This window comes from Microcaecilia unicolor, chromosome 3 (assembly GCF_901765095.1).
Source record: "Microcaecilia unicolor chromosome 3, aMicUni1.1, whole genome shotgun sequence".
NCBI lineage: Eukaryota > Metazoa > Chordata > Amphibia > Gymnophiona > Siphonopidae > Microcaecilia > Microcaecilia unicolor.
Genome location: NC_044033.1, coordinates 512,357,773 through 512,381,920, shown reverse-complemented (window position 1 = coordinate 512,381,920; position 24,148 = coordinate 512,357,773). Strand labels below are relative to the sequence as shown.

Below are 24,148 nucleotides of genomic sequence, written 5' to 3'. Positions count from 1 at the left end.
CTTGCATTTCAACTCTCACTGCAACACACAAGCATGTGGAGGAAAACAGCAGCAGAGATTTGCTGTGGTCATCATCTGGGACATGTGAATTTTCAGCTTCTAAAATGGGATCACATTAGAGAAACTGATACATATAAACATACTAGAGTAGAGATCATGAAATGTTTACATAGATGCGAGGGAGGATCTTTAGGGTTGTAACTTTTATATATATCAAACAAAAAAAACAAAAAGGCACACAACTGCTTACAAAACAGTAGATGAAAAACAACAAAGCAGTGGAATCAAATGTATTTATTGGAACAATACCCGACGTGGCCACGTTTCGCCCTCAGGCTGCGTCAGGGGTATAAACTATCAAAAGTGTATGTAAATATATCATACACACTAGTAGTTCCAAAATCTAGTTCCATTTATCTGCTACTTCCAACTGAACTGATATGTATTCCACTGCTTTGTTGTTTTTCATCTACTTTTATATATATACCGTATTTTTCGGACTATAAGACGCACTTTTTTCCCCCCAAATTTGGGAGGAAAATGGGGGGTGCGTCTTATAGTCCGAAGGTAGCGAATTCCGAGTTCGGGATCGCCCTCCCCCCGAGTTCGGGATCGCTCTCCCCTACTCACGTCACGCGATGTTCCCTGGTGGTCTAGTGACGTCGGGGCAGGAAAGAGCCCCCTCTTTCCTGCCCAGCGCGCTGCTCTCCGTCCTCCTGTATGCTGCCTAACTGACTGTCTCGGCGAAATTCAAAATGGCCGCCGAGAATTGACGTCTCTGCGGCCATTTTGAATCTCGCCGAGACCGTCAGGCAGCATACAGGAGGACGGAGACTCGGAGAGCAGCGCGCTGGGCAGGAAAGAGGGGGCTCTTTCCTGCCCCGACGTCACCAGACCACCAGGGAACATCGCGTGACGTGAGGATCCCGAACTCGGGGGGAGGGCGATCCCGAACTCGGACAAGACGCACCGGAGCACCTAGGTTTTAGAGAAGGGAAATTTTTTTCCTATTTCCCTCCTCTAAAACCTAGGTGCGTCTTATGGTCCGGTGCGTCTTATAGTCCGAAAAATACGGTATATATATGAAACATATAAAAGGCGAGTGTCGTACTCACTCGCAAATGCGCAGTAGAGACTTCCCTCTCTGCCCCGCCCCTGCATCAATACGTGATGAGGGGGGGGGCGGGACAGAGCGGGAAGTCTCTACTGTGCATGCCGCAGACGTACTCGCAACCGCTCCGCCCTCCCCCCCCCCCCCGAGGTCACTGCTACCACTCCCCCCACCCGGAGTCGCCGCCCCTCCACCTGGCCCGAGCACTGTCTTTCTTATTGAACTTACATCGCACCACGCAGACGCAGCAGGCACATCAGCAAAGCTGCCTTCGGGACGGGCTTCCTTCTCTGCCTGTGTCCCGCCCTCGCCGCGTTACGTCACACGAGGGCGGGACACAGGCAGAGAAGGAAGGCCGTCCCGATGGCAGCTTTGCTGATGTGCCGTCTGCGTGGTGCGATGTAAATTCAATAACAGACAGTGCTCGGGCCGGGGAGGGGGGCGGAGCAGCAGCGACCTCGGGGGGGGGGGCCTCGGAACCCCCCCATTCCAAAATGAGCCCGTTTACACGGGCTCAACGGCTAGTATATATATATATATAATGTGTGTGTGTGTCTGATTCAAAGAGAAAACAAAATCTAAGATGATTTCATAGGAAGACAGGGTGAACCATCCAGGGTGAAAATTAGGAGAGGCAAGAAATCAAGTGAGAAGAGGCAAAGGAAGGGGAGGAGATATGATTTGTTTATCATCCACAAGAAGAAATGCAGAGATCAGAAGACCAGAGCCACATAGAGAAGAGCATGGTACCCAAATAAAACCTTGGAGGATGCAACCCATTAAAAAGAGAGGCATCTGAAGAAGAATTAGAATAATGCTCAAGCCAATTTAGAAAGATAGGGAAAAGGTTTTGCTGTTTCTTCTGGTTCATGTTTCAGCCTGCAAAGAATCCAACCTTCCCTTGGCTTTCTTTTGTAAAGAAATGCAATTTCTTTTTCAGCCTATGGAAGAGAGGGTGTGAAAATGAACTTCATTGAGAGAATCTTTGTTGGCGAACTGACCAGTACTGTCATGTGTGAGGAATGTGAACATGTGAGTATTGTGTATGAACCACTCACCCGGTGGCTGCTTCCCCCCCCCCCTTCACATTGTCTACATGTTATGTTTTTAGTCTGTAATGTTTGCTAGTATACTTTAATGCCCATTTTAGATAAATGTTAAAATAGGACTTGAGATGTCAGTTCAGGACATAATCAATTCTGGTGATAATTTTGCAAAGGCTCTGCATTTTGTAAAATATGTATAAGAATTTGCAGGAGTGAACCTGTATTTCCCTACATGTGCAGTGGGAGCAGGGATTTTATTATTTATTATTTTATTATTTATTTGTAGCATTTGTATCCCATATTTTCCCACCAATTTGCAGGCTCAGTGTGGCTTACATTTGCCGTAGTGGCAGTTGCCATTTCCGGGTAACAGAATTACAAATGGTATTGCGTTAAGGTGCATGCATACATGGTAACATACATGGAACATAACATATATGGAATAAATCATGGTGTGTATATATATATATATATATATCATGTGCATACATACATGGTAAAGAAGAATACATTATGGTATTGCATGAAGGTTCCTGAGTAATAAATTGGATTGTAGCATACATTAGGTCATCAACTATAGAGAGACCCTATTCGAAATAAGGTTTAAAGTGGTTGTGCTTGATCATTAATAGCAAAGAGGTTAATCAGTCATGTGATAAGAGTTCGGTTTTGTATAGATCGTGTATAATATTATTTAGTATTTAAGATGAATGTTTATGGTATGCCTTCTTGAAAAGATCTGTTTTCAGTAGTCTTCGGAAGATGGTTAGGTCTTGCGTTGTTTTTACTACTACTACTACTTATCAATTCGAGGAACGACCAACAGCGGGAAGACAACAAGCAAGCCGAGGCTGACCAGGCGGCTCCGAGTGATCTGCCGAAAAGGACGCCGCCGAACGCAGAGCAACGGAGCTGCAGAGCCTGATTCGCCGTAGAGCTGACCCTGCTGAATCCAGTGGGACCGCACGACCTGACCCACCGAGCCCAACGCAAACAGATGATCAACCGGCGACCTGAGGCCACGCAACGCCGAAGACTGATCGAGACGCAGGAACGAGCTCAGAGGATCGCGGGGAACAGGTCGAGCTCTCCTTTGACCAAACGACCGTGCTACTGATCGCCGCTCGGGCCGCCAAGGACGACTGCTGACAATCAAAACCGACTGTGAGGGTCAACCGCCCGAACAAGATCTACCTGCTGTGGCCGAACTGAGTATAAAATACCTGCTCATTTTAACTGCATGCATGCACTGCTTAGCTTTAACATAATTTAAAAATCCTCGCTTTATCCTGTTTTGCTATGCTTACTTTTACTGAAAGCCACTGTTGCCATGCTTTAAATCAAACTCCCGTTAAGATTAATGCAAATGCAAATATTACCTCATTTGCCTAATAAAGAATTGTTGCCAAACTTTCAGTGCAGGCTTGCCCAGCAATAATCCGATGCCAAGCTCTAAATTAAATTGTTGCTATAATTAAATACAATTATAAGCACTACTGCGCATGCCTAGCACTGAACCGCTGCCAGCTTTAAACTAAACTGTTGCTAAGCCTAACTGAAAACGTTAGCACTATCTCGCTTGAATTGTAGCCAAGCTCAAATACAATTGTAAACTTTGAATCGCTCAAATGTTAGCTTTAACCTAATTATTGCTAAGCTCAACTGACAATGTTAGCACTAACTTGCTTGAATTGTAGCCAAGCTCAAATGCAATTGTAAACTGAATCACTCAAATGTAAACCAGACGCCTAACTATCTCAGCGCCCAACACATAGACATGAACACCAGCAACACACTCATAACCATCCAGAGTCTCATCATACTTACTATATTCTTACACGCTAACACAACCCACAACCTCGACAGCAACAACCCCACCACCCACAATACGCACAACACTCACACACACACAATGCACACCCAAAACAACAATCATCACAACCCAACTACATATCACCAATCCTACGCACAATATTTAAACAACCTACCAAATCAAAGACACAATAACCAACCAACTGGAATAAACCCCAGATATGCACACCACCGGCAAAACAAGGAAAATAATGACAACAGTAATCTCAACCACCGAAGAAACAGACAATTAATAAAAATAAACACATCAAACCCCACCATGGAACCACATCACCCAATCCAACTAGGATACATCAATGCAAGATCAGCAGTAAGAAACTCAGTAGACATACTAGATTGGATCATCACAGACAAATTAGACCTCTTATTTATCACAGAAACCTGGTTCCACAGTCCCACAGACCCAGCCATCTTACAAGCGTGCCCACCAGAATACAAAATCACGCACTGGACAAGAAATGGAAAAAAAAGAGGAGGCGGAATAGCGATAATATACAAACCTGAATTCACCATCACAATCACAGGCGAATCTACCTCACCACAACTTGAAATTGCATCGACCAGAATCAGCCATCCAAGCCTAATAGGACACCTTAACACAATCCTATTCTACAGGCCACCAGGAAAATGGCAAGACACCCAAACACAACTCATGGATTTCATCTCGAATACCTGCGTATCAGCCTCAAACATCCTCATACTAGGCGACATCAACCTACACCTAGAAAACGACACACTAACAAGTACACGGGAACTCAAAGAATTCTTAAAACTCTGGGACCTGCAAACACCCAACTTACAACCAACCCACAAAAAAGGACACACGATAGATATCATAACAAACAGATTCGAACCGGACTCAACTATCACACTTACTAACACAAGATGGACACCTACACTATGGTCAGACCACCATAAAGCAAATGTCACTCTTTACTGGCGAAAAACACAACTAAACACAATCAACAAACATGAACAAAAAACCTACACAACAAGAGGAAAAATAGACCCCACAACATTCTGGCAACAGATTTACCAGAGCGAATGGACCATAAACGCCAACACCATCCAATTCCTCCAAGAATGGGACGATATAAGCACAACAACACTAAACAAAATCGCCCCAGTCCAAACCAGAACATCACACAGGAAAAATGCAAATCCATGGTTCACCGAAGAACTGAAAAAACTGAAAACACAAGTCAGGAGACTTGAACGAACATGGAACAAAAAGAAAGACGAACAAACACTAAACGACTGGAAACAACTTCGGAGAAAATATAAATACACCATCAAACAGACAAAAATACTACACTATAAAACACTAATAGGACCAAACTACAAAGACACACATAAACTCTTCAACCTCGTGAACAAACTGTTAGACACCACACCTGTTACAAACAACAGCAAAGATATACCAAGTGTCGACAACCTTGCGAAATACTTCAAGGAGAAAATTACACTATTGCGACACAAAACACCTGCCAGCCCTATAGAATACACCACTCTCCTAGACTGCCTAGATCCAGAAGAAGGAACACACCCAGCAGACAGAACCTGGACCGAATTTGAACTATTATCAGAAGACCTCATCTCTAAAACTCTCAAAAGATATGCCAAATCCAACTGCAAACTAGACATATGTCCGAATAGCCTCATGAAATCTGCTCCTCAAAAATTCATAGTAAACCTAACAAACCACATAAACTACATGTTACAAAATGGACTCTTCTCAAAAGAAAAAGGAAAAATCTTACTCACACCAATTCCTAAAGATACAAAGAAAAACACGAACGAAATAACGAACTACAGACCAATAGCATCCATACCACTAATAACCAAGATAACCGAAGGCATGGTAACTAAACAACTCACAAACTATCTAGACAAACACTCGATACTGCATGATGCCCAATCAGGATTCCGTTCGAATCACAGTACAGAAACAGTATTAGTCACCCTTGTGACCAAATTCAAACAAATAATTGCAACCGGCAACAATATACTCCTCCTACAATTTGACATGTCAAGCGCCTTTGACATGGTCGACCATGAAATCCTACTACACATACTTGAATACTTTGGCATCGGAGGAAGTGTCCTGAACTGGTTCAAGGGGTTCTTAACCCTGCGTTCGTATCAAGTGACATCAAACTCAACCACGTCCAAAGCATGGATACCTGAATGTGGAGTCCCACAAGGATCACCTCTTTCACCAACCATATTTAACCTAATGATGATCCCTCTAGCGAAACTCCTATCAAGCCATAACCTCAACCCATATATATACGCCGATGATGTGACAATATACATCCCATTCAAACAAGACACCAAAGAAATCTCCAACGAAATCAATCAAAGTCTACATATCATGAACACATGGGCAGATGCATTCCGCCTGAAACTAAATGCAGAAAAGACCCAATGCCTGATACTCACCTCCCAATACAACACAACCGAATACAACGTGATAAACACACCGAACCTAAAACTTCCAATCTCAGAAACGCTAAAAATCCTCGGTGTGACTATCGACCGCCACCTAACACTTGAAACCCACGCAAACAACATAACCAAGAAGATGTTCTTCAGCATGTGGAAATTGAAAAGGATAAGACCATTCTTCCCAAGATTCGTCTTCCGCAGCCTAGTGCAATCCCTCGTCCTCAGCCACTTGGATTACTGCAACTCATTATACGCAGGCTGCAAAGAGCAAATACTGAAGAAACTTCAAACAGCCCAGAACACAGCAGCCAGGCTCATCCTCGGAAAACCTAAATATGAAAGGGCAAAACCACTGCGCGAGAGACTACATTGGCTTCCACTCAAAGACCGCGTTACTTTTAAAATTTGCACACTAGTCCATAAGATCATTTACGGTGAAGCCCCAGCGTACATGACTGATTTAATAAACCTACCACCCAGAAACGCCAAAAGATCATCCCGAACTCACCTCAACCTTCACTACCCAACTTGCAAGGGGTTGAAATACAAGACGATATACGCGTCAACCTTTTCCTACATGAGCACGAAGTCTTGGAATACACCACCGCGCAACCTAAGAACGACTAACGAACAAGCCTCCTTCCGTAAACTACTAAAGACTCACCTGTTTGAACAAACTTACGGAAAAAGCCAAAACACTTAGAAACCACACTCACTGTTCACCAACTCAATACACATCCACTTCTGATCCCACATCCCTTTATCCAGTCAATCATTCACCTACCTACGGAACAATGTACCATGATACTTTCAATGCCCTTTTTTCCCATTGTCTCCTTCTAATGTTTCTATGTTGATGTCCCATTGTTATACTCCCATTGATATTCGAATGTCTCGTACAACTCTGTTCAATGTAATCCATAACTTAGTCGTAACAAATGTATTTCTATTATTCATGTCTTATTGTAAGCCACACTGAGCCCGCAAATAGGTGGGAAAATGTGGGATACAAATGCAATAAATAAATAAATAAATAAATAAAGCGCTACTAGACATACGCAGCGCTGTACACTTGAACATGAAGAGACAGTCCCTGCTCCACAGAGCTTACAATCTAATTAGGACAGACAAACAGGACAAACAAGAGATAAGGGAATATTAAAGTGAGGATGATAAAATAAGGGTTCTGAACAAGTGAATAAGGGTCAGGAGTTAAAAGCAGCATCAAAAAGGTGGGCTTTTAGCTTAGATTTAAAGACGACCAGAGATGGAGCTTGACGTACCGGCTCAGGAAGTCTATTCCAGGCATATGGAATAGATTTTATGGCCTTTGGTAGTGCATTCCATAGCTGCGTGCAGATGTATGAGAAACTGGTCGCGTATGTGGATTTATATTTTAGCCCTTTACAGTTAGGATAGTGGAGATTGAAGAATGTGCGTGATGATCTTTTTGCGTTCCTAATAGGCAAGTCAGTAAGGTCTGACATGTAGGTCGGGGCTTCCCCGTAGACGATTTTGTGGACCAGGGTGCAAACTTTGAACTCAATTCGTTCTTTTAGGTGGAGCCAGTGTAGTTTTTCTCTTAGGGATTTGGCGCTTTCGTATTTCGCTTTTCCGAATATGAGTCTGGCTGCTGTGTTTTGAGCGGTTTGAAGCTTCTTAATGATTTGTTCTTTGCATCCGGCATAAATGGCATTGCAGTAGTCTAGATGGCTTAGCACCATTGATTGTACTAGGCTGCGGAATACTTCCCTTGGGAAGAAAGGTTTGATTCTTTTAAGTTTCCCCATTGAGTAGAACATTTTCTTTGCTGTATTTTTTGCATGGTCTTCGAGTGTGAGATTTCGGTCAGTTGTGACTCCCAGAATTTTCAGGGGCTCTGAGACCGGAAGGGTGTAGTCTGGGGTGTTTATGGTATTGGGTTTGTTTGTGTTGTATTGTGAGGACAGGATGAGACATTGTGTTTTTTTCTGCGTTTAGCTTTAGTTGGAATGCGTCCGCCCATGAGTTCATTATTTGGAGGCTGTGTGTGATTTCATTTGTGATTTCGGTTATGTCTTGTTTGAACGGTATGTATATCGTGACATCGTCTGCATAGATGTACGGGTTGAGTCCTTGGTTGGATAGCGATTTGACTAAAGGTGTCATCATTAAGTTAAAAAGGGTTGGTGAGAGCAGTGATCCTTGTAGTACTCCGCATTCAGGTTTCCATGGTGTTGACGTTTTTGAGTTTGAAATCACTTGATAAGTTCTTGCTGTTAAGAAGCCTTTAAGCCATCTTAGTATGTTTCCTCCAATCCCGAAGTAGTCTAGGATGTTCGAGAGTATTTGGTAGCTGACCATGTCGTACGCGCTGGACATATCAAATTGTAGGAGTAGTACATTGTTTCCAGTTGCAATTAGTTGTTTAAATTTGGTTACGAGAGTGGTTAGCACTGTTTCAGTGCTATGGTTGGATCGAAATCCTGACTGTGATTCATATAGTATTGTGAATTTGTTTAGGTAATTGGTGAGTTGTTTGGTTACTATACTTTTACAAGTATGCACATTGAAAAAATAAGTGGCACAAAATTGACTACTTCCACATCTAAGTGGTGTGGCTTCCACATGTAGACTGGCCATTTTATAAACCTATACATATAAGCAGGGGCGTATCTGCGTGGGGGCCACAGGGGCCTGGGCCCCCGCAGATTTCGCCCTGGCCCCCCTCCCCGCCGTCAACCCTCCCCCGCTGCTTACTTTTGCTGGCGGGGGGCCCCAACCCCCACTGCGACGTCAGACTCCGAACTGGATTCAACGAATCAGCACTGCAGCGTTACTTCCTTGTAGCATGGCCACGGAGGAAGACGAAATATGGAGACTGCGGGTCGGACCTCGGCTGGCGGGGGTTGGGGCCCCCCGCCAGCAAAAGTAAGCAGTGGGGGAGGGTTGACGGCGGGGAGGGGGGTGGAGAGAGGCGGGGGGGGGGGAGGGAGGCAAAAATGTACCCCCCCTCTCTGGCTCTGGCCCCCCCTACCGCCGGATTCCAGATACGCCCCTGCATATAAGCGCTGCCAATTAAGTTATGAGGCAGCAATATTTACTGTTTTTAATTTTAGAGGTGGAATCTTGTTTTCTTTTTCCTTTTTTTTTTGTGCTCGCTTCAAGGCTTTTCTACACTTTTGTTCCTCTTTTATGTGGACATTATGGGGTATCAGAATTGTCTTCAGTGTGCTATGTTTTGTATTATGTTTGTTTCCCTTCTGTTTTTTTTCATTTGTGAAGTAGATGCTTTGCAATGTAATATAATAACATATAAAAAATTTTTTAAATATTAGCAGAACAAAGGATAGTGTTGTGGTCATTAATATTATTCAAGCTCACCTGCGTCTAAATATATCCAAAAGGGGTAAAAGATAGGATGATACCGAATATGAATATTTTAAAAATAAATCCGCCACTTGTTTAGATGATCTGCTATAAAATTTGATTTTGTTTACAGTATATTTTTATTAGAAAACCTGTTTGAAAAATTCTGTATACTATATATTTTTTAATGTTTTTTTTATATTTATATTTTTTATATTTTTTTATATTTATTTATTACTAGTAAAAAAGCCCCGTTTCTGATGCAAATGAAACGGGGCTAGCAATGTTTTCTTCTGTGTGCATGTGGGAGTGTGTGTGTCCCTGCCCTCTGGCCTCTCTCCCCTCCCCCCACTGAGTCCTTCACTGTTTCAGAGCCAGCGATTTGATTTCGTGCTCTGCTGTTTTCCTTCACTGACTGTGTTACAGAGAGGGCGGGGCAGACACTCATAGGGAAACCGGATATCTTGCCCCCTTCACACTTCCGGCTGGAGGCTTCATAGAACGTTGGTGTTGCCTTTTATATAGAGAGATTAGAATTTGATATACCGCCATTCATAATGCAAGATATCATCATGGCAGTTTACAATCCCAGAAAATACTGTGGCAGTCTCTCAATGGTTTGACTGGATGAAATGTAGCGTCTCTTTTAAAGATGTAATTGACGTAACTTTTACTTAAGCACATGAAGTAGTTAACGTGAGAATTAGTGGTCACTGTTTTTACATGAGCATATTAACTATTACCACATTGACATGAAAAGTAATTTCTGTTTCTCTGTTTTCCTCCTCTACTGCAAATTGAAGATTTCTACTGTAAAGGAACCTTTCATCGACCTCTCGCTTCCAATTATAGAGGAGAGGGTAGGAACTTTTTTTTTTTTTTTTAACTGGAGAAATAGTCAAGGGTTTGAAAAATAATCAAGGATGCAAAATAAAAAATGTTGCATTTTGGGATGCAAGATCCATCAACATATTAACTAGAAAGAAAAGAACTGGAAACTGTTGATCTAGAAAGAGATAGGAGGGTAATTATTTCAGAGGTTGTCAAGGTAATAAAGCAATTGAGAAATCCGATAGTATGCTCAGTTGCATAAAGGTAGGTAACAGCAGGAAAAAGAAGGTAATACTGCCTTCATGTAGGCCATGCCTTTGTAAGGACATTGAGCGGATGGATGTAGTTCAGAAAAGAAATGAGATGAATATGATGATCAGATTTATTAGATATAACAAAAGAGAGGGAACGAAGTACAAACTAAAGTCCAAACAAAAAAAACAGCACCACGGGCCTTTAAAAATGGAACACAGTTCTTTAATGAATGAGCCTTGACAAAAAGACCCGACACGGGCCGTGTTTCGGTGACTAGCACCTGCGTCAGGGGTCACAGTGATGACGTGGAAAACTTGGGGAATAACTCGAATATATTCCTCTACAATATATTATTCCTTACCCCACGTCTCATATAGTAAAAGCTACAAAGCAACAAGGCACTTTCACTTTCTGTATCCAAATGGATATATTGTAGAGGAATATATTCGAGTTATTCCCCAAGTTTTCCACGTCATCACTGTGACCCCTGACGCAGGTGCTAGTCACCGAAACACGGCCCGTGTCGGGTCTTTTTGTCAAGGCTCATTCATGAAAGAACTGTGTTCCATTTTTAAAGGCCCGTGGTGCTGTTTTTTTTTGTTTGTTTGTTTGGAGATTTATTAGAGCCATTTATAGTTGAATGTGGGGGAGTTTACTACTACTACAACTTATCATTTCTATAGTGCTACAAGGCATACGCAGCGCTGTACACCATACACAAAAACACAGTCCCTGCTCAAAGAGCTTACAATCCAGATAAGACAGGTAAACAGAACAATAAGGGTAAGGGAATAAAGAGGTGAGGATAAAAGGACAGGGCAAGTGAGTAGTGGTTAGGAGTCAAAAGCAGTGGTAAAGAGCCGGGCTTTAAGTTTGGACTTGAAAACGGCCAAAGACGGGGCTAGACATACAGGCTCAGGCAGTCTGTTCCAGGCGCGAGGTGCAGCAAGATAAAAGGAACGGAGTCTGGAATTAGCAGTAGAGGAGAAGGGGACAGATAAGAGAAATTTACCTACAGAACGGAGTACCTGGGGGGGGGGGGGTTAATGAGCTGGGTGGTTTCTATTTGCTGTGTATCTTGATTCTTTGTACTTTATTAGGATTATATAAATTGGTTGATATTCAGCCAGCGGCGGTCAACGTTTTTTGTTTTTTTTTTGTCTGCCGCTGGCTCTAAAATCGGAAATTCTTTGCCGGGCCCTGTGCAGGCTTCAGCATTCTAGCGCATGACTGGTTATATTAATATTCACATTTAACCGTCCATGGGTTAGTGCATAAAATTAGAGCAGCTATTTATGCAGTCCTGTTTATACGCTAAACCTGGCTGGTTAGGTCTGAATATCAGGACCTAACTGGACTCCGTCCCCAGAACGCCCCCCGACATAATCAGCTTTAAGTTTGGTGCTAACTGGCCGTTCTCAGCGAGGATGACCAGTTAAGTGCCGCTGAAAATGACTGTATAGCCACAACCAAGCGAGTTAACCGGTTGGCAGCCATTTACAGCTGGTTAACTCACTTTGAATATCAACCGGAATATTTTTATATTGTAATGATATGATGCTAATTGATTTTTATGTTGTAACAATCACTGGAGCATTGTAAATCATAGGATATCAAATATTAAGAAATGCTAAAATGGTATAAAGCCTGCAACCCAGACCCTAGAAAGAAAGACTTAAGATGCTCAAAATACACGAAAGAAGGGAAGGGAGAATATGAAAGAAACATTCCAAATATTGGGAAAACTTCAACAAGGAAGGTGAAATTTTCCCTAGAAATTGAGTCAGGGGCCAGGGTTCATGCTATGAAGTTGCAAGGAAGATACAACGAAAGCCTGAGGAAATGTTGCCAGGGATTGAGTTAAATCACTGATGAGCCCCACAGTAAATTATCTGTTTGTATCCTAAGTAGGCTGCCGTTAGTCATTTAAATTATTGCTCAGCTGACCCAGGAATATACACTGATGATATCGTTCATGCTTTGCTCTTTAGCATACAATGAGGTTAATTTGTGCACATTTGAGATTGTTCTTTTGTGCAATACAGTGTTTATTAGTCTTTAGTAGTTCTTGTTGCCAGGGAAGACAAATGTATTTTGCATGTATGTAGCAGAAGAACCAGCACACACAGAGAACAAAACCAGGATAAAAGGACTTGCATGTAGCCTAGAAACACAGATAAGGTCTGTAAGAACTATCTATTATCCATACTTTCATTCCTGGTTTAATACCATAGACCCCAACAATTCTCTGTCTTTCCCTTTGCAACTCAGATCGAAAATTCATTGGCCTAAAGTTTGTGTAGATGTACATGTACTAGTGCAATGCGTCCCAACCCAGTCCTTGAGGCACACCTAGCCAGTTGGGTTTTCAGGGTATCCACAATGAATATGCATGAGAGAGAACGTCATTCATTGCCTCTTAGGTATACAAATCTCTCTCATGCATATTCATTGTGGATATCCCAAAAGCCTAACTGGCTGGGTATGCCCCGAGAAGTACTGCATTAGTGGCGAGGAAAGTTCTGAAAATGCGGGTTTCACCCTCCAACCCACCTCTAAATTGGTGTGTCTTGTCTGTGAAGGTTTCAAAGCCTGTGCCCTTGGGAAGGACAAGTAAAGGCAAAAACGTACCAGAGGCAGACATCGATCACCACAACTGTACCACTGTTCCCAGCATGAATAACCAACAGCCAGAGCTGAACAGGAAACATTCTTTAGCGAAAGACAAGGTGAGGACAGAATAAGATTGTTTCACATTCAGCCAGTTTGAAATATGGAAACATGATGGTGAAGACTGACTGGTAGGACAGGTAAGTGGGGCTGATAACTGACTGAGGTGAGGTTGGAGGAGATCACATATTGGAAGAGTGTGTGGGTTGGGGAAGATGGAGATGTGATGGGAGCAAGAGAGCGTGGGAGGAGGGTGGGCTGGGCATGACAGACATGTTTTATTGCATGGAGACAAGATGGAGAGCAAGGTCATTTTAATTTTGCAGGTTGCCAGAGTGGCTGGGCTGGGCTGACAGTTATTTGAGGTCCCCCTTTCCCCAGGTACTGACTGGGAACATTAAAAAAAAAAGCTGCTGGCCAAAACCGTTGTCTAGCCTCCCAGCCCTACCTGATCTGACCTGCCAGTCTGACTCCTCCTCCTCAACACATCGCTTTCTGATTCAGACCCCAAAATGACCTCCCTCCCAATAGCCTTAGTAGTCTAGAGGCCCCCTTGCTGCTCCTGCCTCTCTTAAGGTACACCTTGGGAGGCAGCTTAGAAGGGCCTTGGGGGGAGTCACTGGGGGATGGGAGGGAAACTTAGATATCAGGGATTTCATTAAATTGTGGGGGGGGGGGGGGGGGGGGGGGGGGAAGGAGGAGGTGCCACTAGATACCAGGGAATTCTTTTTTTTAAGTTGGCTGGAAAGGGGGAGTTGGGTCAGGAGTGGGAAAGAGGCCACTAGGCTACCAGGGATTTTTGTATTTATTTTTAATTAGAGGGCCATTAGATACCAGGGACCGATGTAGAAAGCTATCAGGAGCAGACAGGTCAGGTTGGGGGGAGGGGGAGGTGCCGCTAGACACCCATTCCTCTCAACCAAACCTTCTATACTGCCCCGGGCATCCCAAAAAATTTCTCACATATTTCACTTAAGTCTTTTGTTTGCTTTGTGAGAGAATAGTTAATGGCCTCATTACTATTCATTTTAGTGCAGTGTGTGGCTATGATTATCGCACACGTTCATACCCACCCTCAACCAGTTTCTATATACTTTCTTTGTCCTTAATGGGTTCCCCTGGTTATCAACCTACTGCACTAACCATTTGGCTACTCCTCTACAATGTTATTTTAAGGGATTGGTGTTTGACCTGTATGTCCCTGATGTCCACATTCTGCCTGAATGTCTGCTAATGGCTTCATCATGAAGCAAAAAAAAAAAAAAAAGGACCTGGGGAGGGGAGGGATAGTGGTCAGCCCTTCCCCTCCTCAAGAAAACAGCTCTGAGTAACATTGTGCTTATGAATCCTTACATATTGCCTTAATCCAGGTACAATACTGTGATCCAAACCCAAACTTCTATAGTAGCTTGAATATGAAGCAGGGGCGTAGCCAGACCTCGCCGGGAGGGGGGGCCAGAGCCCGAAGTGGGAGGGGGGCACTGTTTAGCGCCCCCCCCCCCCCCCCGAGCCACCACCACATTGGACCGCCCTGCCAGCCTGCCGACGACCCCCTTGAATCCCCCTCCCGCCACCAACCCTTCCCCACCGTCATTGCCCGCCCCGCCGCCGCATCAGATACCTTGTTTGCTGGCGGGGGTCCCCGAACCCCGCAAGCCGAAGAGAGTCGTCTTCAGCGCCGGAGTAGCGCCTTCGTTCAACGAAGTTCCTGGTGTGATCAGCTGTTTCTGACGCCTTACGTCCTGCACGGGGATACATGTACGGTGCAGGACGTAAGGCGTCAGAAACAGTTGATCGCACCAGGAACTTAGTTGAACGAAGGCGCTACTCCGGCGCTGAAGAAGACTCTCTTCGGCTGGCGGGGTTCGGGGACCCCCGCCAGCAAACAAGGTATCTGATGCGGCGGCGGCAACGGCGGGGGAGGGTTGGTGGCAGGAGGGGGGTTTAAGGGGATCGTCGGCAGGGGGGCCAGGGCCAAATCTATGGGGACCCAGGCCCCCTCGGGCCCCATGTAGCTACGCCACTGATATGAAGGCTTCATGGATGCAGTCAAACATCTTTTCAGCATTGATTGCTAGCAGCCTGACCGGGTCCAAGCTAATGGCTATCAAGTGGTAAAACCTGTTCTAACTTAGTAAAACAGCGCCTTAGAGCCTTAGCAGCTGTTGATACTATGGGCTGCTTGGCATAGATGCATCATAGCTGTTGTATGTTAGGTCCATGTTCCCTGAGGTTGCTGCCCATGGTAAGGGCTTTTGAATATCAGTCTTGTTGTATTTAACCTAATTATCCTATATGTGTTTTCTCCCAGAGCAATTTGTACTGCAGATGTTTCTTTCTTTAGGGATATCTGAATAATTTTGTCACTGGGTGAGAGTTTTCAATGATAGTTTGACACGTCAATCTCATTTTGCAGAATCTGTTGAACCATGAGAGGAGCCTAGTGAGAACACCCTCTGGTGGTGACGAAGAAAGAAGCCCCGTTATAATGCAGGAGGGTAGTGAAGCACAAAAAACGGATGGTGGTTGTGCAACCCTGAATCCAGTGGACAAGAAAGGAATTCGAGAGTCCGCAATGATGGGCAGCCAATCTGATGGCAGTGAACGAGGAGAGGGTAGTCACTCGGAGAGCAATATGGATGCAGACAGTGAGGCCTCGGACTGCGAGAGCACCTCTAAACAAACTGTTCCCAGGAGTGCCATGCCCGTGTTCATGCCTTGTGCCGGCAATGTTAACGACCTGCCTGTCAGTGGCAGAGCGAAAGACTGTGGTAGCGAGATGCTTGCCGACACTGTTTCCAATCTCTGCATCCATCAGGCTTCTCATGAAAGCACTGGGTTCTGTGCCGGGAATTTGTCACCAGGACTTGCAAGCAGACCCATCTTGTCTCAAAGCCCTCAGACTTCTTTCCAGACACTTTCCCAAGCCTACGTCACCAGCTCCAAAGAATGTTCCATTCAGTCCTGTCTCTACCACTTCACATCCGTGGAGCTCCTGGTAGGGAACAACAAACTGCTGTGTGAGACCTGCACAGAGAGGAGGCAGAAGTATCAAAAAAAGACTGACCACACTGGTACCTACTGCTCTGTTTGTTTTACTTTATATTTACAAGTTGCCCTATGTTAGGCACAGGAAATTTCATATGGGTACAACGAATCCCTGCCTTTAAGAGCTTAATTTAAGTGAATGCCCGAGATAGTGACTTGCGAAAGGTCACAACAGATATTGGTGGTTGAAGGAGAATTTGATCTTGGGTCCCTGTGTGGTCGTCTGTCGTATTGCTCTAACCATTCAGCCTCTCTCTTTCCCTTATGTCTTAGTTATAAGGGAGCGTTTTGTGTGTGGCACCATTAAGGGTAGCAAATTTAAAATTGTCTCCATTTGTCTACAAATGATGCTGCACCAGCAAAATTATACTGATTCGGCAATGGTATTAGCCCCTTTCTGCTTGAACCTCTGCTGTTTCCCAGGCCTCCTGTAACATGTTGGCGGCTTCTTACAAGGTGGCTCAGGCCAGCTGTACTCTTCCTTATTTATTTATTTGTAACACTTATACCCCACACTTTCCCACTCGCTAGCAGGTTCAATGCGGCTTACGTAGAATGAATGCAGCTGTAATATAATGAAAGAAGAGGTGGTCATTTGGATGTGGGTAGGTGAGAAGGGCAAGGGAGGAGGATGGTAGAAGTGGGGGAGAGTGAGACATTCCTTGTTTTCGTAAGACAATGTAGCAGAGGGGACTGTTCAGCACGTTCTTGGTGACGTCCCTTTGCAGATCTTTTCTCTTTTGCCACAGTTAGCCGCATTATTTGCATGCTGTTTTAGTGTGGCATGTCGTAATCATCTTAAAGGTTCACATTTTTGTTTTTTTTTTAAATGGCAAAGATTAAAATAAAGTGAGGCATGATTGTCCACAAGTAATGCTGTGATAAAATTATTTTTTTCATAGATCTCCTGATTCTCATGTTATTGGGCTTGACTGTGTCTCCCTGTGGAGTAATCCATGCTTTAGATGCAAGGAGTACAGTTTTTGAAGTAGCCTTCACCTATCAGTCCCTGAACACTGCACAAGGAGGAGGAGACTGAGTTGGGAGACAACCTGGGCACTACAGAGTTAATCATTAAGCCATGAGCACTGCCAGTGTTTGAGGACATACTTTGCCAGTCATCTGGCCTTGCTGCCTCTTTGACATCCATATCCCCCCCCCCCCCCCCCCCCCCGTTTGTGTTTCCTTATTTTTTTTTAATATAGAAATGTAAAGTTGCATTCCAAAGGCCTGTTCTAAATGGGAATAGGAGCACCATTCCTGGGAAATCCAGTTGCCTTTATAGCTTTCTGAATATTAGCAGAAACAAGCAGGAAAAGCAATCAAAACATGGTTTATAGAATTAATTCCATCCCTTTGCATGTACTTGCATGTGTGTTTTTGCATTATGTGTGTCTGTAATAAGTAAATGAGAGGAGAAGGCAGTTTGAAATTCCTTACAGTGTTACAGTGAATCAGTGTATGTATTTCTCTCACAGAAATGTATTGGGATGTTTTTTTGAAGGGGGTTCATTTCTGTTTTGACCCCCAACCCATATGGGAACTTCACTTTAACATCACAGAAACTTTCTCCCTTCCTATGACTAGAGCTGCCTTCCAGTTCTCCTTCCCATTGACTAGATCCAGTACCTACGTCTCTGCTTCTAGTTACAATGGAAGAAAGCAGGGCAGACTCATAGGGGTGGGGGGCTAGAGAACCGCAGATAAGAGGTTTTAAACTTAGAAAAATATCTAGACATATTAAACTTCCTTCTAAATATTAATCTAAAGTTCTACTGATGTCTAAACAGAGCCAGACAGTTGGCAATACTAACCTCCTGAGTCCTGAGTAAAATTGGGGATCAGACATTCTTTAGGTTTGTAAGTCAGTAGCGTAGCCAGACCTCATTTTGTTGGGTGAGCCTGGGGGTGGACTGGGTGGGCATGACCCACATATTTCCTCTCTGTCCATCCCCCTCCTGTAAAGATAAATACCTGGGTTGGCGGGGATCTCTGGGCCTTGCCAGCTGAAGAATCTTCTGGAGGCCCCCAAGGCTTGAGAAGTCTCATCCCTGCGGCCAGTCACCAGCATTGCCTGCGTGCCTGCCTGCCTGCCTTTTAAAATAATTCTTCTTCCCAGGCTTCGCTGCATTTACTTGTTCGCCCGTCGCAAAGTGCTGCCGTTCGCACAGGATGTTGGATGGGCGGGCCTGGAAGGAAAGTGGCTGGGCCTGGGCCCGTCCAGGCCCGGCCGTGGCTACGCCCCTGATGTAAGTGATAGGATGAAGTGCAGATGTAGAATTGTGAGGCTGAAAGGTGAAGAGGAACAATACATAGAAGCTGATAAGGATAAAGCAGAATTGCTCAACAAATATTTCTGTTCTTTGTTCAGATGAAGGGCAAGGAGTAGGACCGCAGAAGACAAATGCTAGTAAGAATGGAAATCTAGACATATTACACATCCTTCTAAATATTAATCTAAAATTCTACTGATGTCTAAAAAGAGCTAGACGGTTGGCAATACTAACCTCCTGAGTCCTCAGCATATTTCACAAGCCCATTCTCCCCACCCCTCTCAAACGTACACACAAAGTATGTGCAGTGTTTGCCAGTAGCTTAATCTGGCCCTAACTACAGTGTGTAGGGGTTGTTGTGGGGGACTAGTTATGGGAGTGGGGCAGTTTGTATGTTGGCAAGGTAACTTTTGGGAATGAGGTAGTTTATGACACGATGGGGTAGTTGTGGGGGGGAGGGGGTAGGTTTTAGGGGTGGAACGGTTTACCAGATAGGAGGGGAGAGATTGGTAAGCTCAGGAGAGGGACCTTGGGGTGATGGTGTCCCAGAATCTGAAGGTGATGAAAGTGCGATAAGGCGGTGGCCATGGCAAGAAGTATGCTAGGCTGCATAGATAGGGGTAAAACCAGCAGAAGAAAGAAGGTCTTGATGTCCTTCTACAAGTTGTTGGTGAGGCCTCACTTGGAGTATTGTGTTCAGTTTCGGAGGCCGTATCTTGCTGTAAAAAGACTTGAAGCAATGCAAAGAAAAGCTACAAAAATGATATGGGATTTGTGTTACAAGACGTATGAGGAGAGACTTGCTGACCTGAACATGTATACCCTGGAGGAAAGGAGAAACAGGGGTGATATGATACAGATGTTCAAATATTTGAAAGGTATTAATCCGCAAACAAACCTTTTCCGGAGACGGGAAGGCGGTAGAACTAGAGGACATAAATTGAGTTTGAAGGAAGGCAGACTCAGGAATAATGTCAGGAAGTATTTTTTTTTTTCACGAAGATGAAAACAGTAACGGAATTCAAAAATGTGTGGGATAAACACAAAGGAATCCTATTTAGAGGGAATGGATCCACAGAAGCTTAGTGGAGATTGGGTGGCAACACCGGTAATTGGGAAACAAAGTTAGTGCTGGGCAGACTTCTACGGTCTGTACCCTGAAAATGGCAAGGACAAATCAAGGTGTAAGATATACATGTGAAGTATCACATACTATGTGTAATGAGTGTACCTTGTTGGGCAGACTAGATGGACCGTACAGGTCTTTATCTGCCGTCATCTACTATGTTACTATGAAGCAGTACAAGTAGTTTTTTGGAGTGGAGCAGTTTACATCTGGGTAGTTTTAGGGGGTGTGGACAGTTTGCTGGTGTGGCAGTTACAAGTGGTAGTTGTGGGGTGTGTAGCAGTTGCAATGGGTAAATTTTGGTGGTAGGAGTCATGGGATAGTTTTAGGGATGAGGCGGTTCGCGAGGGGGGGGGGGGGGGGTTAGGATGGATTAGTTTGCAGAGTGGTGTATCAGAGGGTATTTTTCTGGCCTGTGGGGGCAGTTGTGAGTGAGACTAGTTTAGAGATCATAGGGGCAATGGACTATATTTTTAGGGGGCTCATTCCTCTGGAACCCTTGGCCCATTTTCAAACTCAATTACTGTTTTTTTTTTTCCAGATGCTTAAGTTTCATCCCATTCCATTCCATTTTCAGAGAATGATGTAGTGTATCTAGATTTTCAGAAAGCTTTTGACAAAGTTCCTTATGAGAAAATTAAAGAGTCATAGGATAGGAGGCAAGGTTCTGGTGTGTAGTAGGAATTGGTTATTGGTCAGAAAACAGAGGGTAGGGTTAAATGGTCATTTCTCTCAATGGAGGAGGATGAACAGTGGAGTGCCACAGGGATCTGTACTGGGACCGGTGCTATTTACTACTACTACTACTTAACATTTCTAGAGCGCTACTAGGGTTACGCAGCGCTGTACAAAATAAACAAAGAAGGACGGTCCCTGCTCAAAGGAGCTTACAATCTAAAGAACGAAATGTCAAGTTGGGGCAGTCTAGCTTTCCTGGATAGAGGTGTAGAGGTTAGTTGCCGAAAGCAACATTGAAGAGGTGGGCTTTAAGCAGAGATTTGAAGATGGGCAGGGAGGGGGCCTGGCGTATGGGCTCGGGGAGTTTGTTCCACACGTGGGGTGAGGCGAGGCAGAAAGGGCGGAGCCTGGAGTTGGCAGTGGTGGAGAAGGGTACTGAAAGGAGGAATTTGTCTTGAGAGCGGAGGTTACAGGTAGGAACATAAGGGGAGATGAGGGTTGAGAGGTAAGGAGGGGCTGCAGATCGAGTACATTTGTAGGTTAGTAGCAGAAGCTTGAATTGAATGTGGTACCTGATCGGAAGCCAATGAAGTGACTTGAGGAGAGGGGTGATATGAATGTATCTGTTCAGGCGGAAGATAAGACGTGCAACAGAGTTCTGAACGGACTGAAGGGGGGATAGATGGCTAAGTGGGAGACCAGTGAGGAGTAGGTTGCAGTAGTCAATGCGAGAGGTAACGAGAGAGTGGATGAGAGTACGGGTGGTGTGCTCAGAGAGGAAAGGGCGGATTTTGCTAATGTTATAGAGGAAGAAGTGACAGGTCTTATAAATGATATGGAAATCGGAACGACGAGCAAGGTGATTAAATTTGCAGATGATACAAAACTATTCAAGGTTGTTAAAACGTGTGAACTGTGAAAAATTGCAGGAAGACCTTATGAAATTGGAAGACTGGGCATTCAAATGGCCGATGAAATTTAATGTAGACAAATGCAAGATGATGCACATTGGAAAGAATAATCTGAGTGATAGTAACCTGATGCTAGGGTCCACCTTAGGGGTCAGCACTCAAGAAAAAGATCTTGGTGGTGTTGTAGATAATACGCTGAAAACATCTGCTCAGTGTTCAGCGGTGGCCAAAAAAGCAAATAGGATGCTAGGAATTATTAGGAAAGTGATGTAAATAAGACTGAAAATACTATTGTGCTTCTGTATTGCTCAATGGTGTAACTACACCTTGAGTATTGTGTTCAGTTCTGGTCGCCATATCTCAAAAAAAGATATAGCGGCATTAGAAAAGGTTCAAAGAAGGGCGACCTAAATGATAAAGGGGATGGAAGTCCTCTCGTATGAAGAAAGACTGAAGAGGTTAGGGCCCTTCAGCTTGGAAAAGAGAAGGATGAGGGGAGATATGATTGAGGTCTACAAAATCCTAAGTGGTATAGAACAAGTAGAAGTAAATCGATTTTTTAATTGTTCCAAAAGTACAAAAACTAGGGGACACTCAAGGAAGTTACATGGAAATACTTTTAAAACAAATAGGTGGAAATATTTTTTCACTCAACAAATAGTTAAGCTCTGGAATTCTTTGCCGGAGGATGTGGTAACAATGGTTAGTGTATCTGGGTTTAAAAAAGGTTTGGACAAGTTCCTGGAGGAAAAGTCCATAGTCTGCTATGAGACAGACATGGGGAAGCTACTGCTTGCCCTGGGATTTGTAGCATGGAATAGTGCAACAATATGGGTTTCTGCCAGGTACTTGTGACCTGGCTTGGCCACTGTTTGGAAAACAGGATACTGGGCTACATGGACCATTGGTCTGACCCAGTATGGCTACTCTTATGTTCTTATGTAATTTTGTTTAATGTATATTGAAGTCCTCTGGGTCAGGTTTTTAGGTGAATGTAATTTGTTTTGGGCTTTTATTTTTGTGTACATGTACTAGTGTTTTATTCTGAGTTTCTGTCCTACACAGAGAAAAGAGTGGAACGTGTGTACACCAATGCCAGGAAACAGCTGCTGATCTCTACAGTGCCAGCTATTTTAATTCTCCATCTGAAGAGATTCCATCAGGTAGAACAGAACACTTACCTTGATGAAAAGAAACTTAAATTGCTTTATGCCTTTGCATGCCATGTGTACGGGCACAACAGAATCTAGCTGCCTAACTATGGAGTTAGGTAGCTAGATCCAGCAGGGATAGTCATAGGGGACTTTATCTCCTCACAATGACTAGAAGTAGCTACTGGATACGCTAGGCAGCCCCAGAGGCATTCCCAGGATCTAGGAGAGAAAGGTAGTGGACAAGGCTTAGCTGCTTAACAGTGGTTTATAGAGTTAGATGGCTAAGAGGCATATTTTCAAAGCACTTAGCCTTCCAAAGTTCTGTAGAAACCTATGGAACTTTGGAAGGCTAAGTGCTTTGAAAATATGCCTCTAAGTGGCCCATGGTTAAAAAAAAAAAAAAAAAAACCAGTCTAAATCTAGGCATACAAATTCTTGCTGCTAGATTTAGGTGAATGAAGATTAGCCTGTGGTTGTTGAATAAGCTTTATTCACCAGCACTATTAGCTGGCTGAAAATGTTCTCTTAGGCTTTCGTTCGGCATTAAGGAACAAAATAGCACCAGTTAAAAAAAAAAATTTTAAGTGCATTAAATGTAGCACAGCAGAGTGGTGGCTCTTACTGTTGTGCGGGAGGCTCAGCTTTGGATTCTGAGCACTCAGAGAAGTGGCGCTCATACATCTCAACTGGAAGTAGCGCTGTTTCAGGGCACACGCGTGCCAAGTTCCATTAGGAGCTGCATACTTGTATCTCTCGGCTCTGAGAGGTGTTGGGGCAATAGCTGAGATAACGTAAGATTGAAGAGCTGTGGCATTTCAGTTTCACAAAATTTGTCAACTTCAACAAAATCCTCCCAAGTGAGTATATTGATATATTTTTTAATATTTTTTGAAAGTTTTTTTAATAGATTTTTTTATACATTAAACATCATGCAGAAAAAGGAAGGAAAAGGCCTCATCTGTCTCCTTTATCAGGCAAAACACCTAAAATGTCATCATTGGCTAAAAAGCTTCCCATCTTCCTTAATAATGTGTTTATTTCAAATCTTAAGCAAACAAAACAGAGAACAACAAGCAACTACTTAGCTTTTAGCTCATGTCGCTTTGCCAGATCTCCTTCTCGTAATGATATTCCACAGCCAACTGTGGCCAAGGTTTCAGTGACCTCCTTCAGGGCTCGTGGAACAAAAGTTTAACGTGGTGAAGAAGGTAAGAGGAGTAGCCTAGTGGTCAGTGCAGTGGACTTTGATCCTGGGGAACTGAGTTCAATTCCCACCGCAGCTCCTTGTGACTCTGGGCAAGTCACTTAACCCTCCATTGCCCCTGGTACAAAATAAGTACCTGAATATATGTAAACTGCTTTGAATGTAGTTGCAAA

The 24,148-nt window shown here is 43.9% G+C and overlaps 1 protein-coding gene across 8 annotated transcripts in view; it reads left to right on the top strand.

The window, feature by feature from the left end:
• The window catches only part of USP45 (ubiquitin specific peptidase 45), a 203,963-nt gene that overhangs the window by 155,586 nt on the left and 24,229 nt on the right, over nucleotides 1-24,148 (top strand). For 7 of the 8 annotated variants that reach the window (XM_030199155.1, XM_030199154.1, XM_030199151.1 and 4 more), the window contains exons 11-15: nucleotides 2,052-2,143; nucleotides 10,629-10,685; nucleotides 13,494-13,640; nucleotides 15,998-16,655; nucleotides 22,683-22,780. In XM_030199155.1, coding sequence (XP_030055015.1) covers nucleotides 2,052-2,143; nucleotides 10,629-10,685; nucleotides 13,494-13,640; nucleotides 15,998-16,655; nucleotides 22,683-22,780 — 1,052 coding nt within the window. Of the gene's footprint in view, nucleotides 1-2,051; nucleotides 2,144-10,628; nucleotides 10,686-13,493; nucleotides 13,641-15,997; nucleotides 16,656-22,682; nucleotides 22,781-24,148 lie in introns of those variants that run through there. The other variant, XR_003941673.1, reaches the window with a different exon arrangement.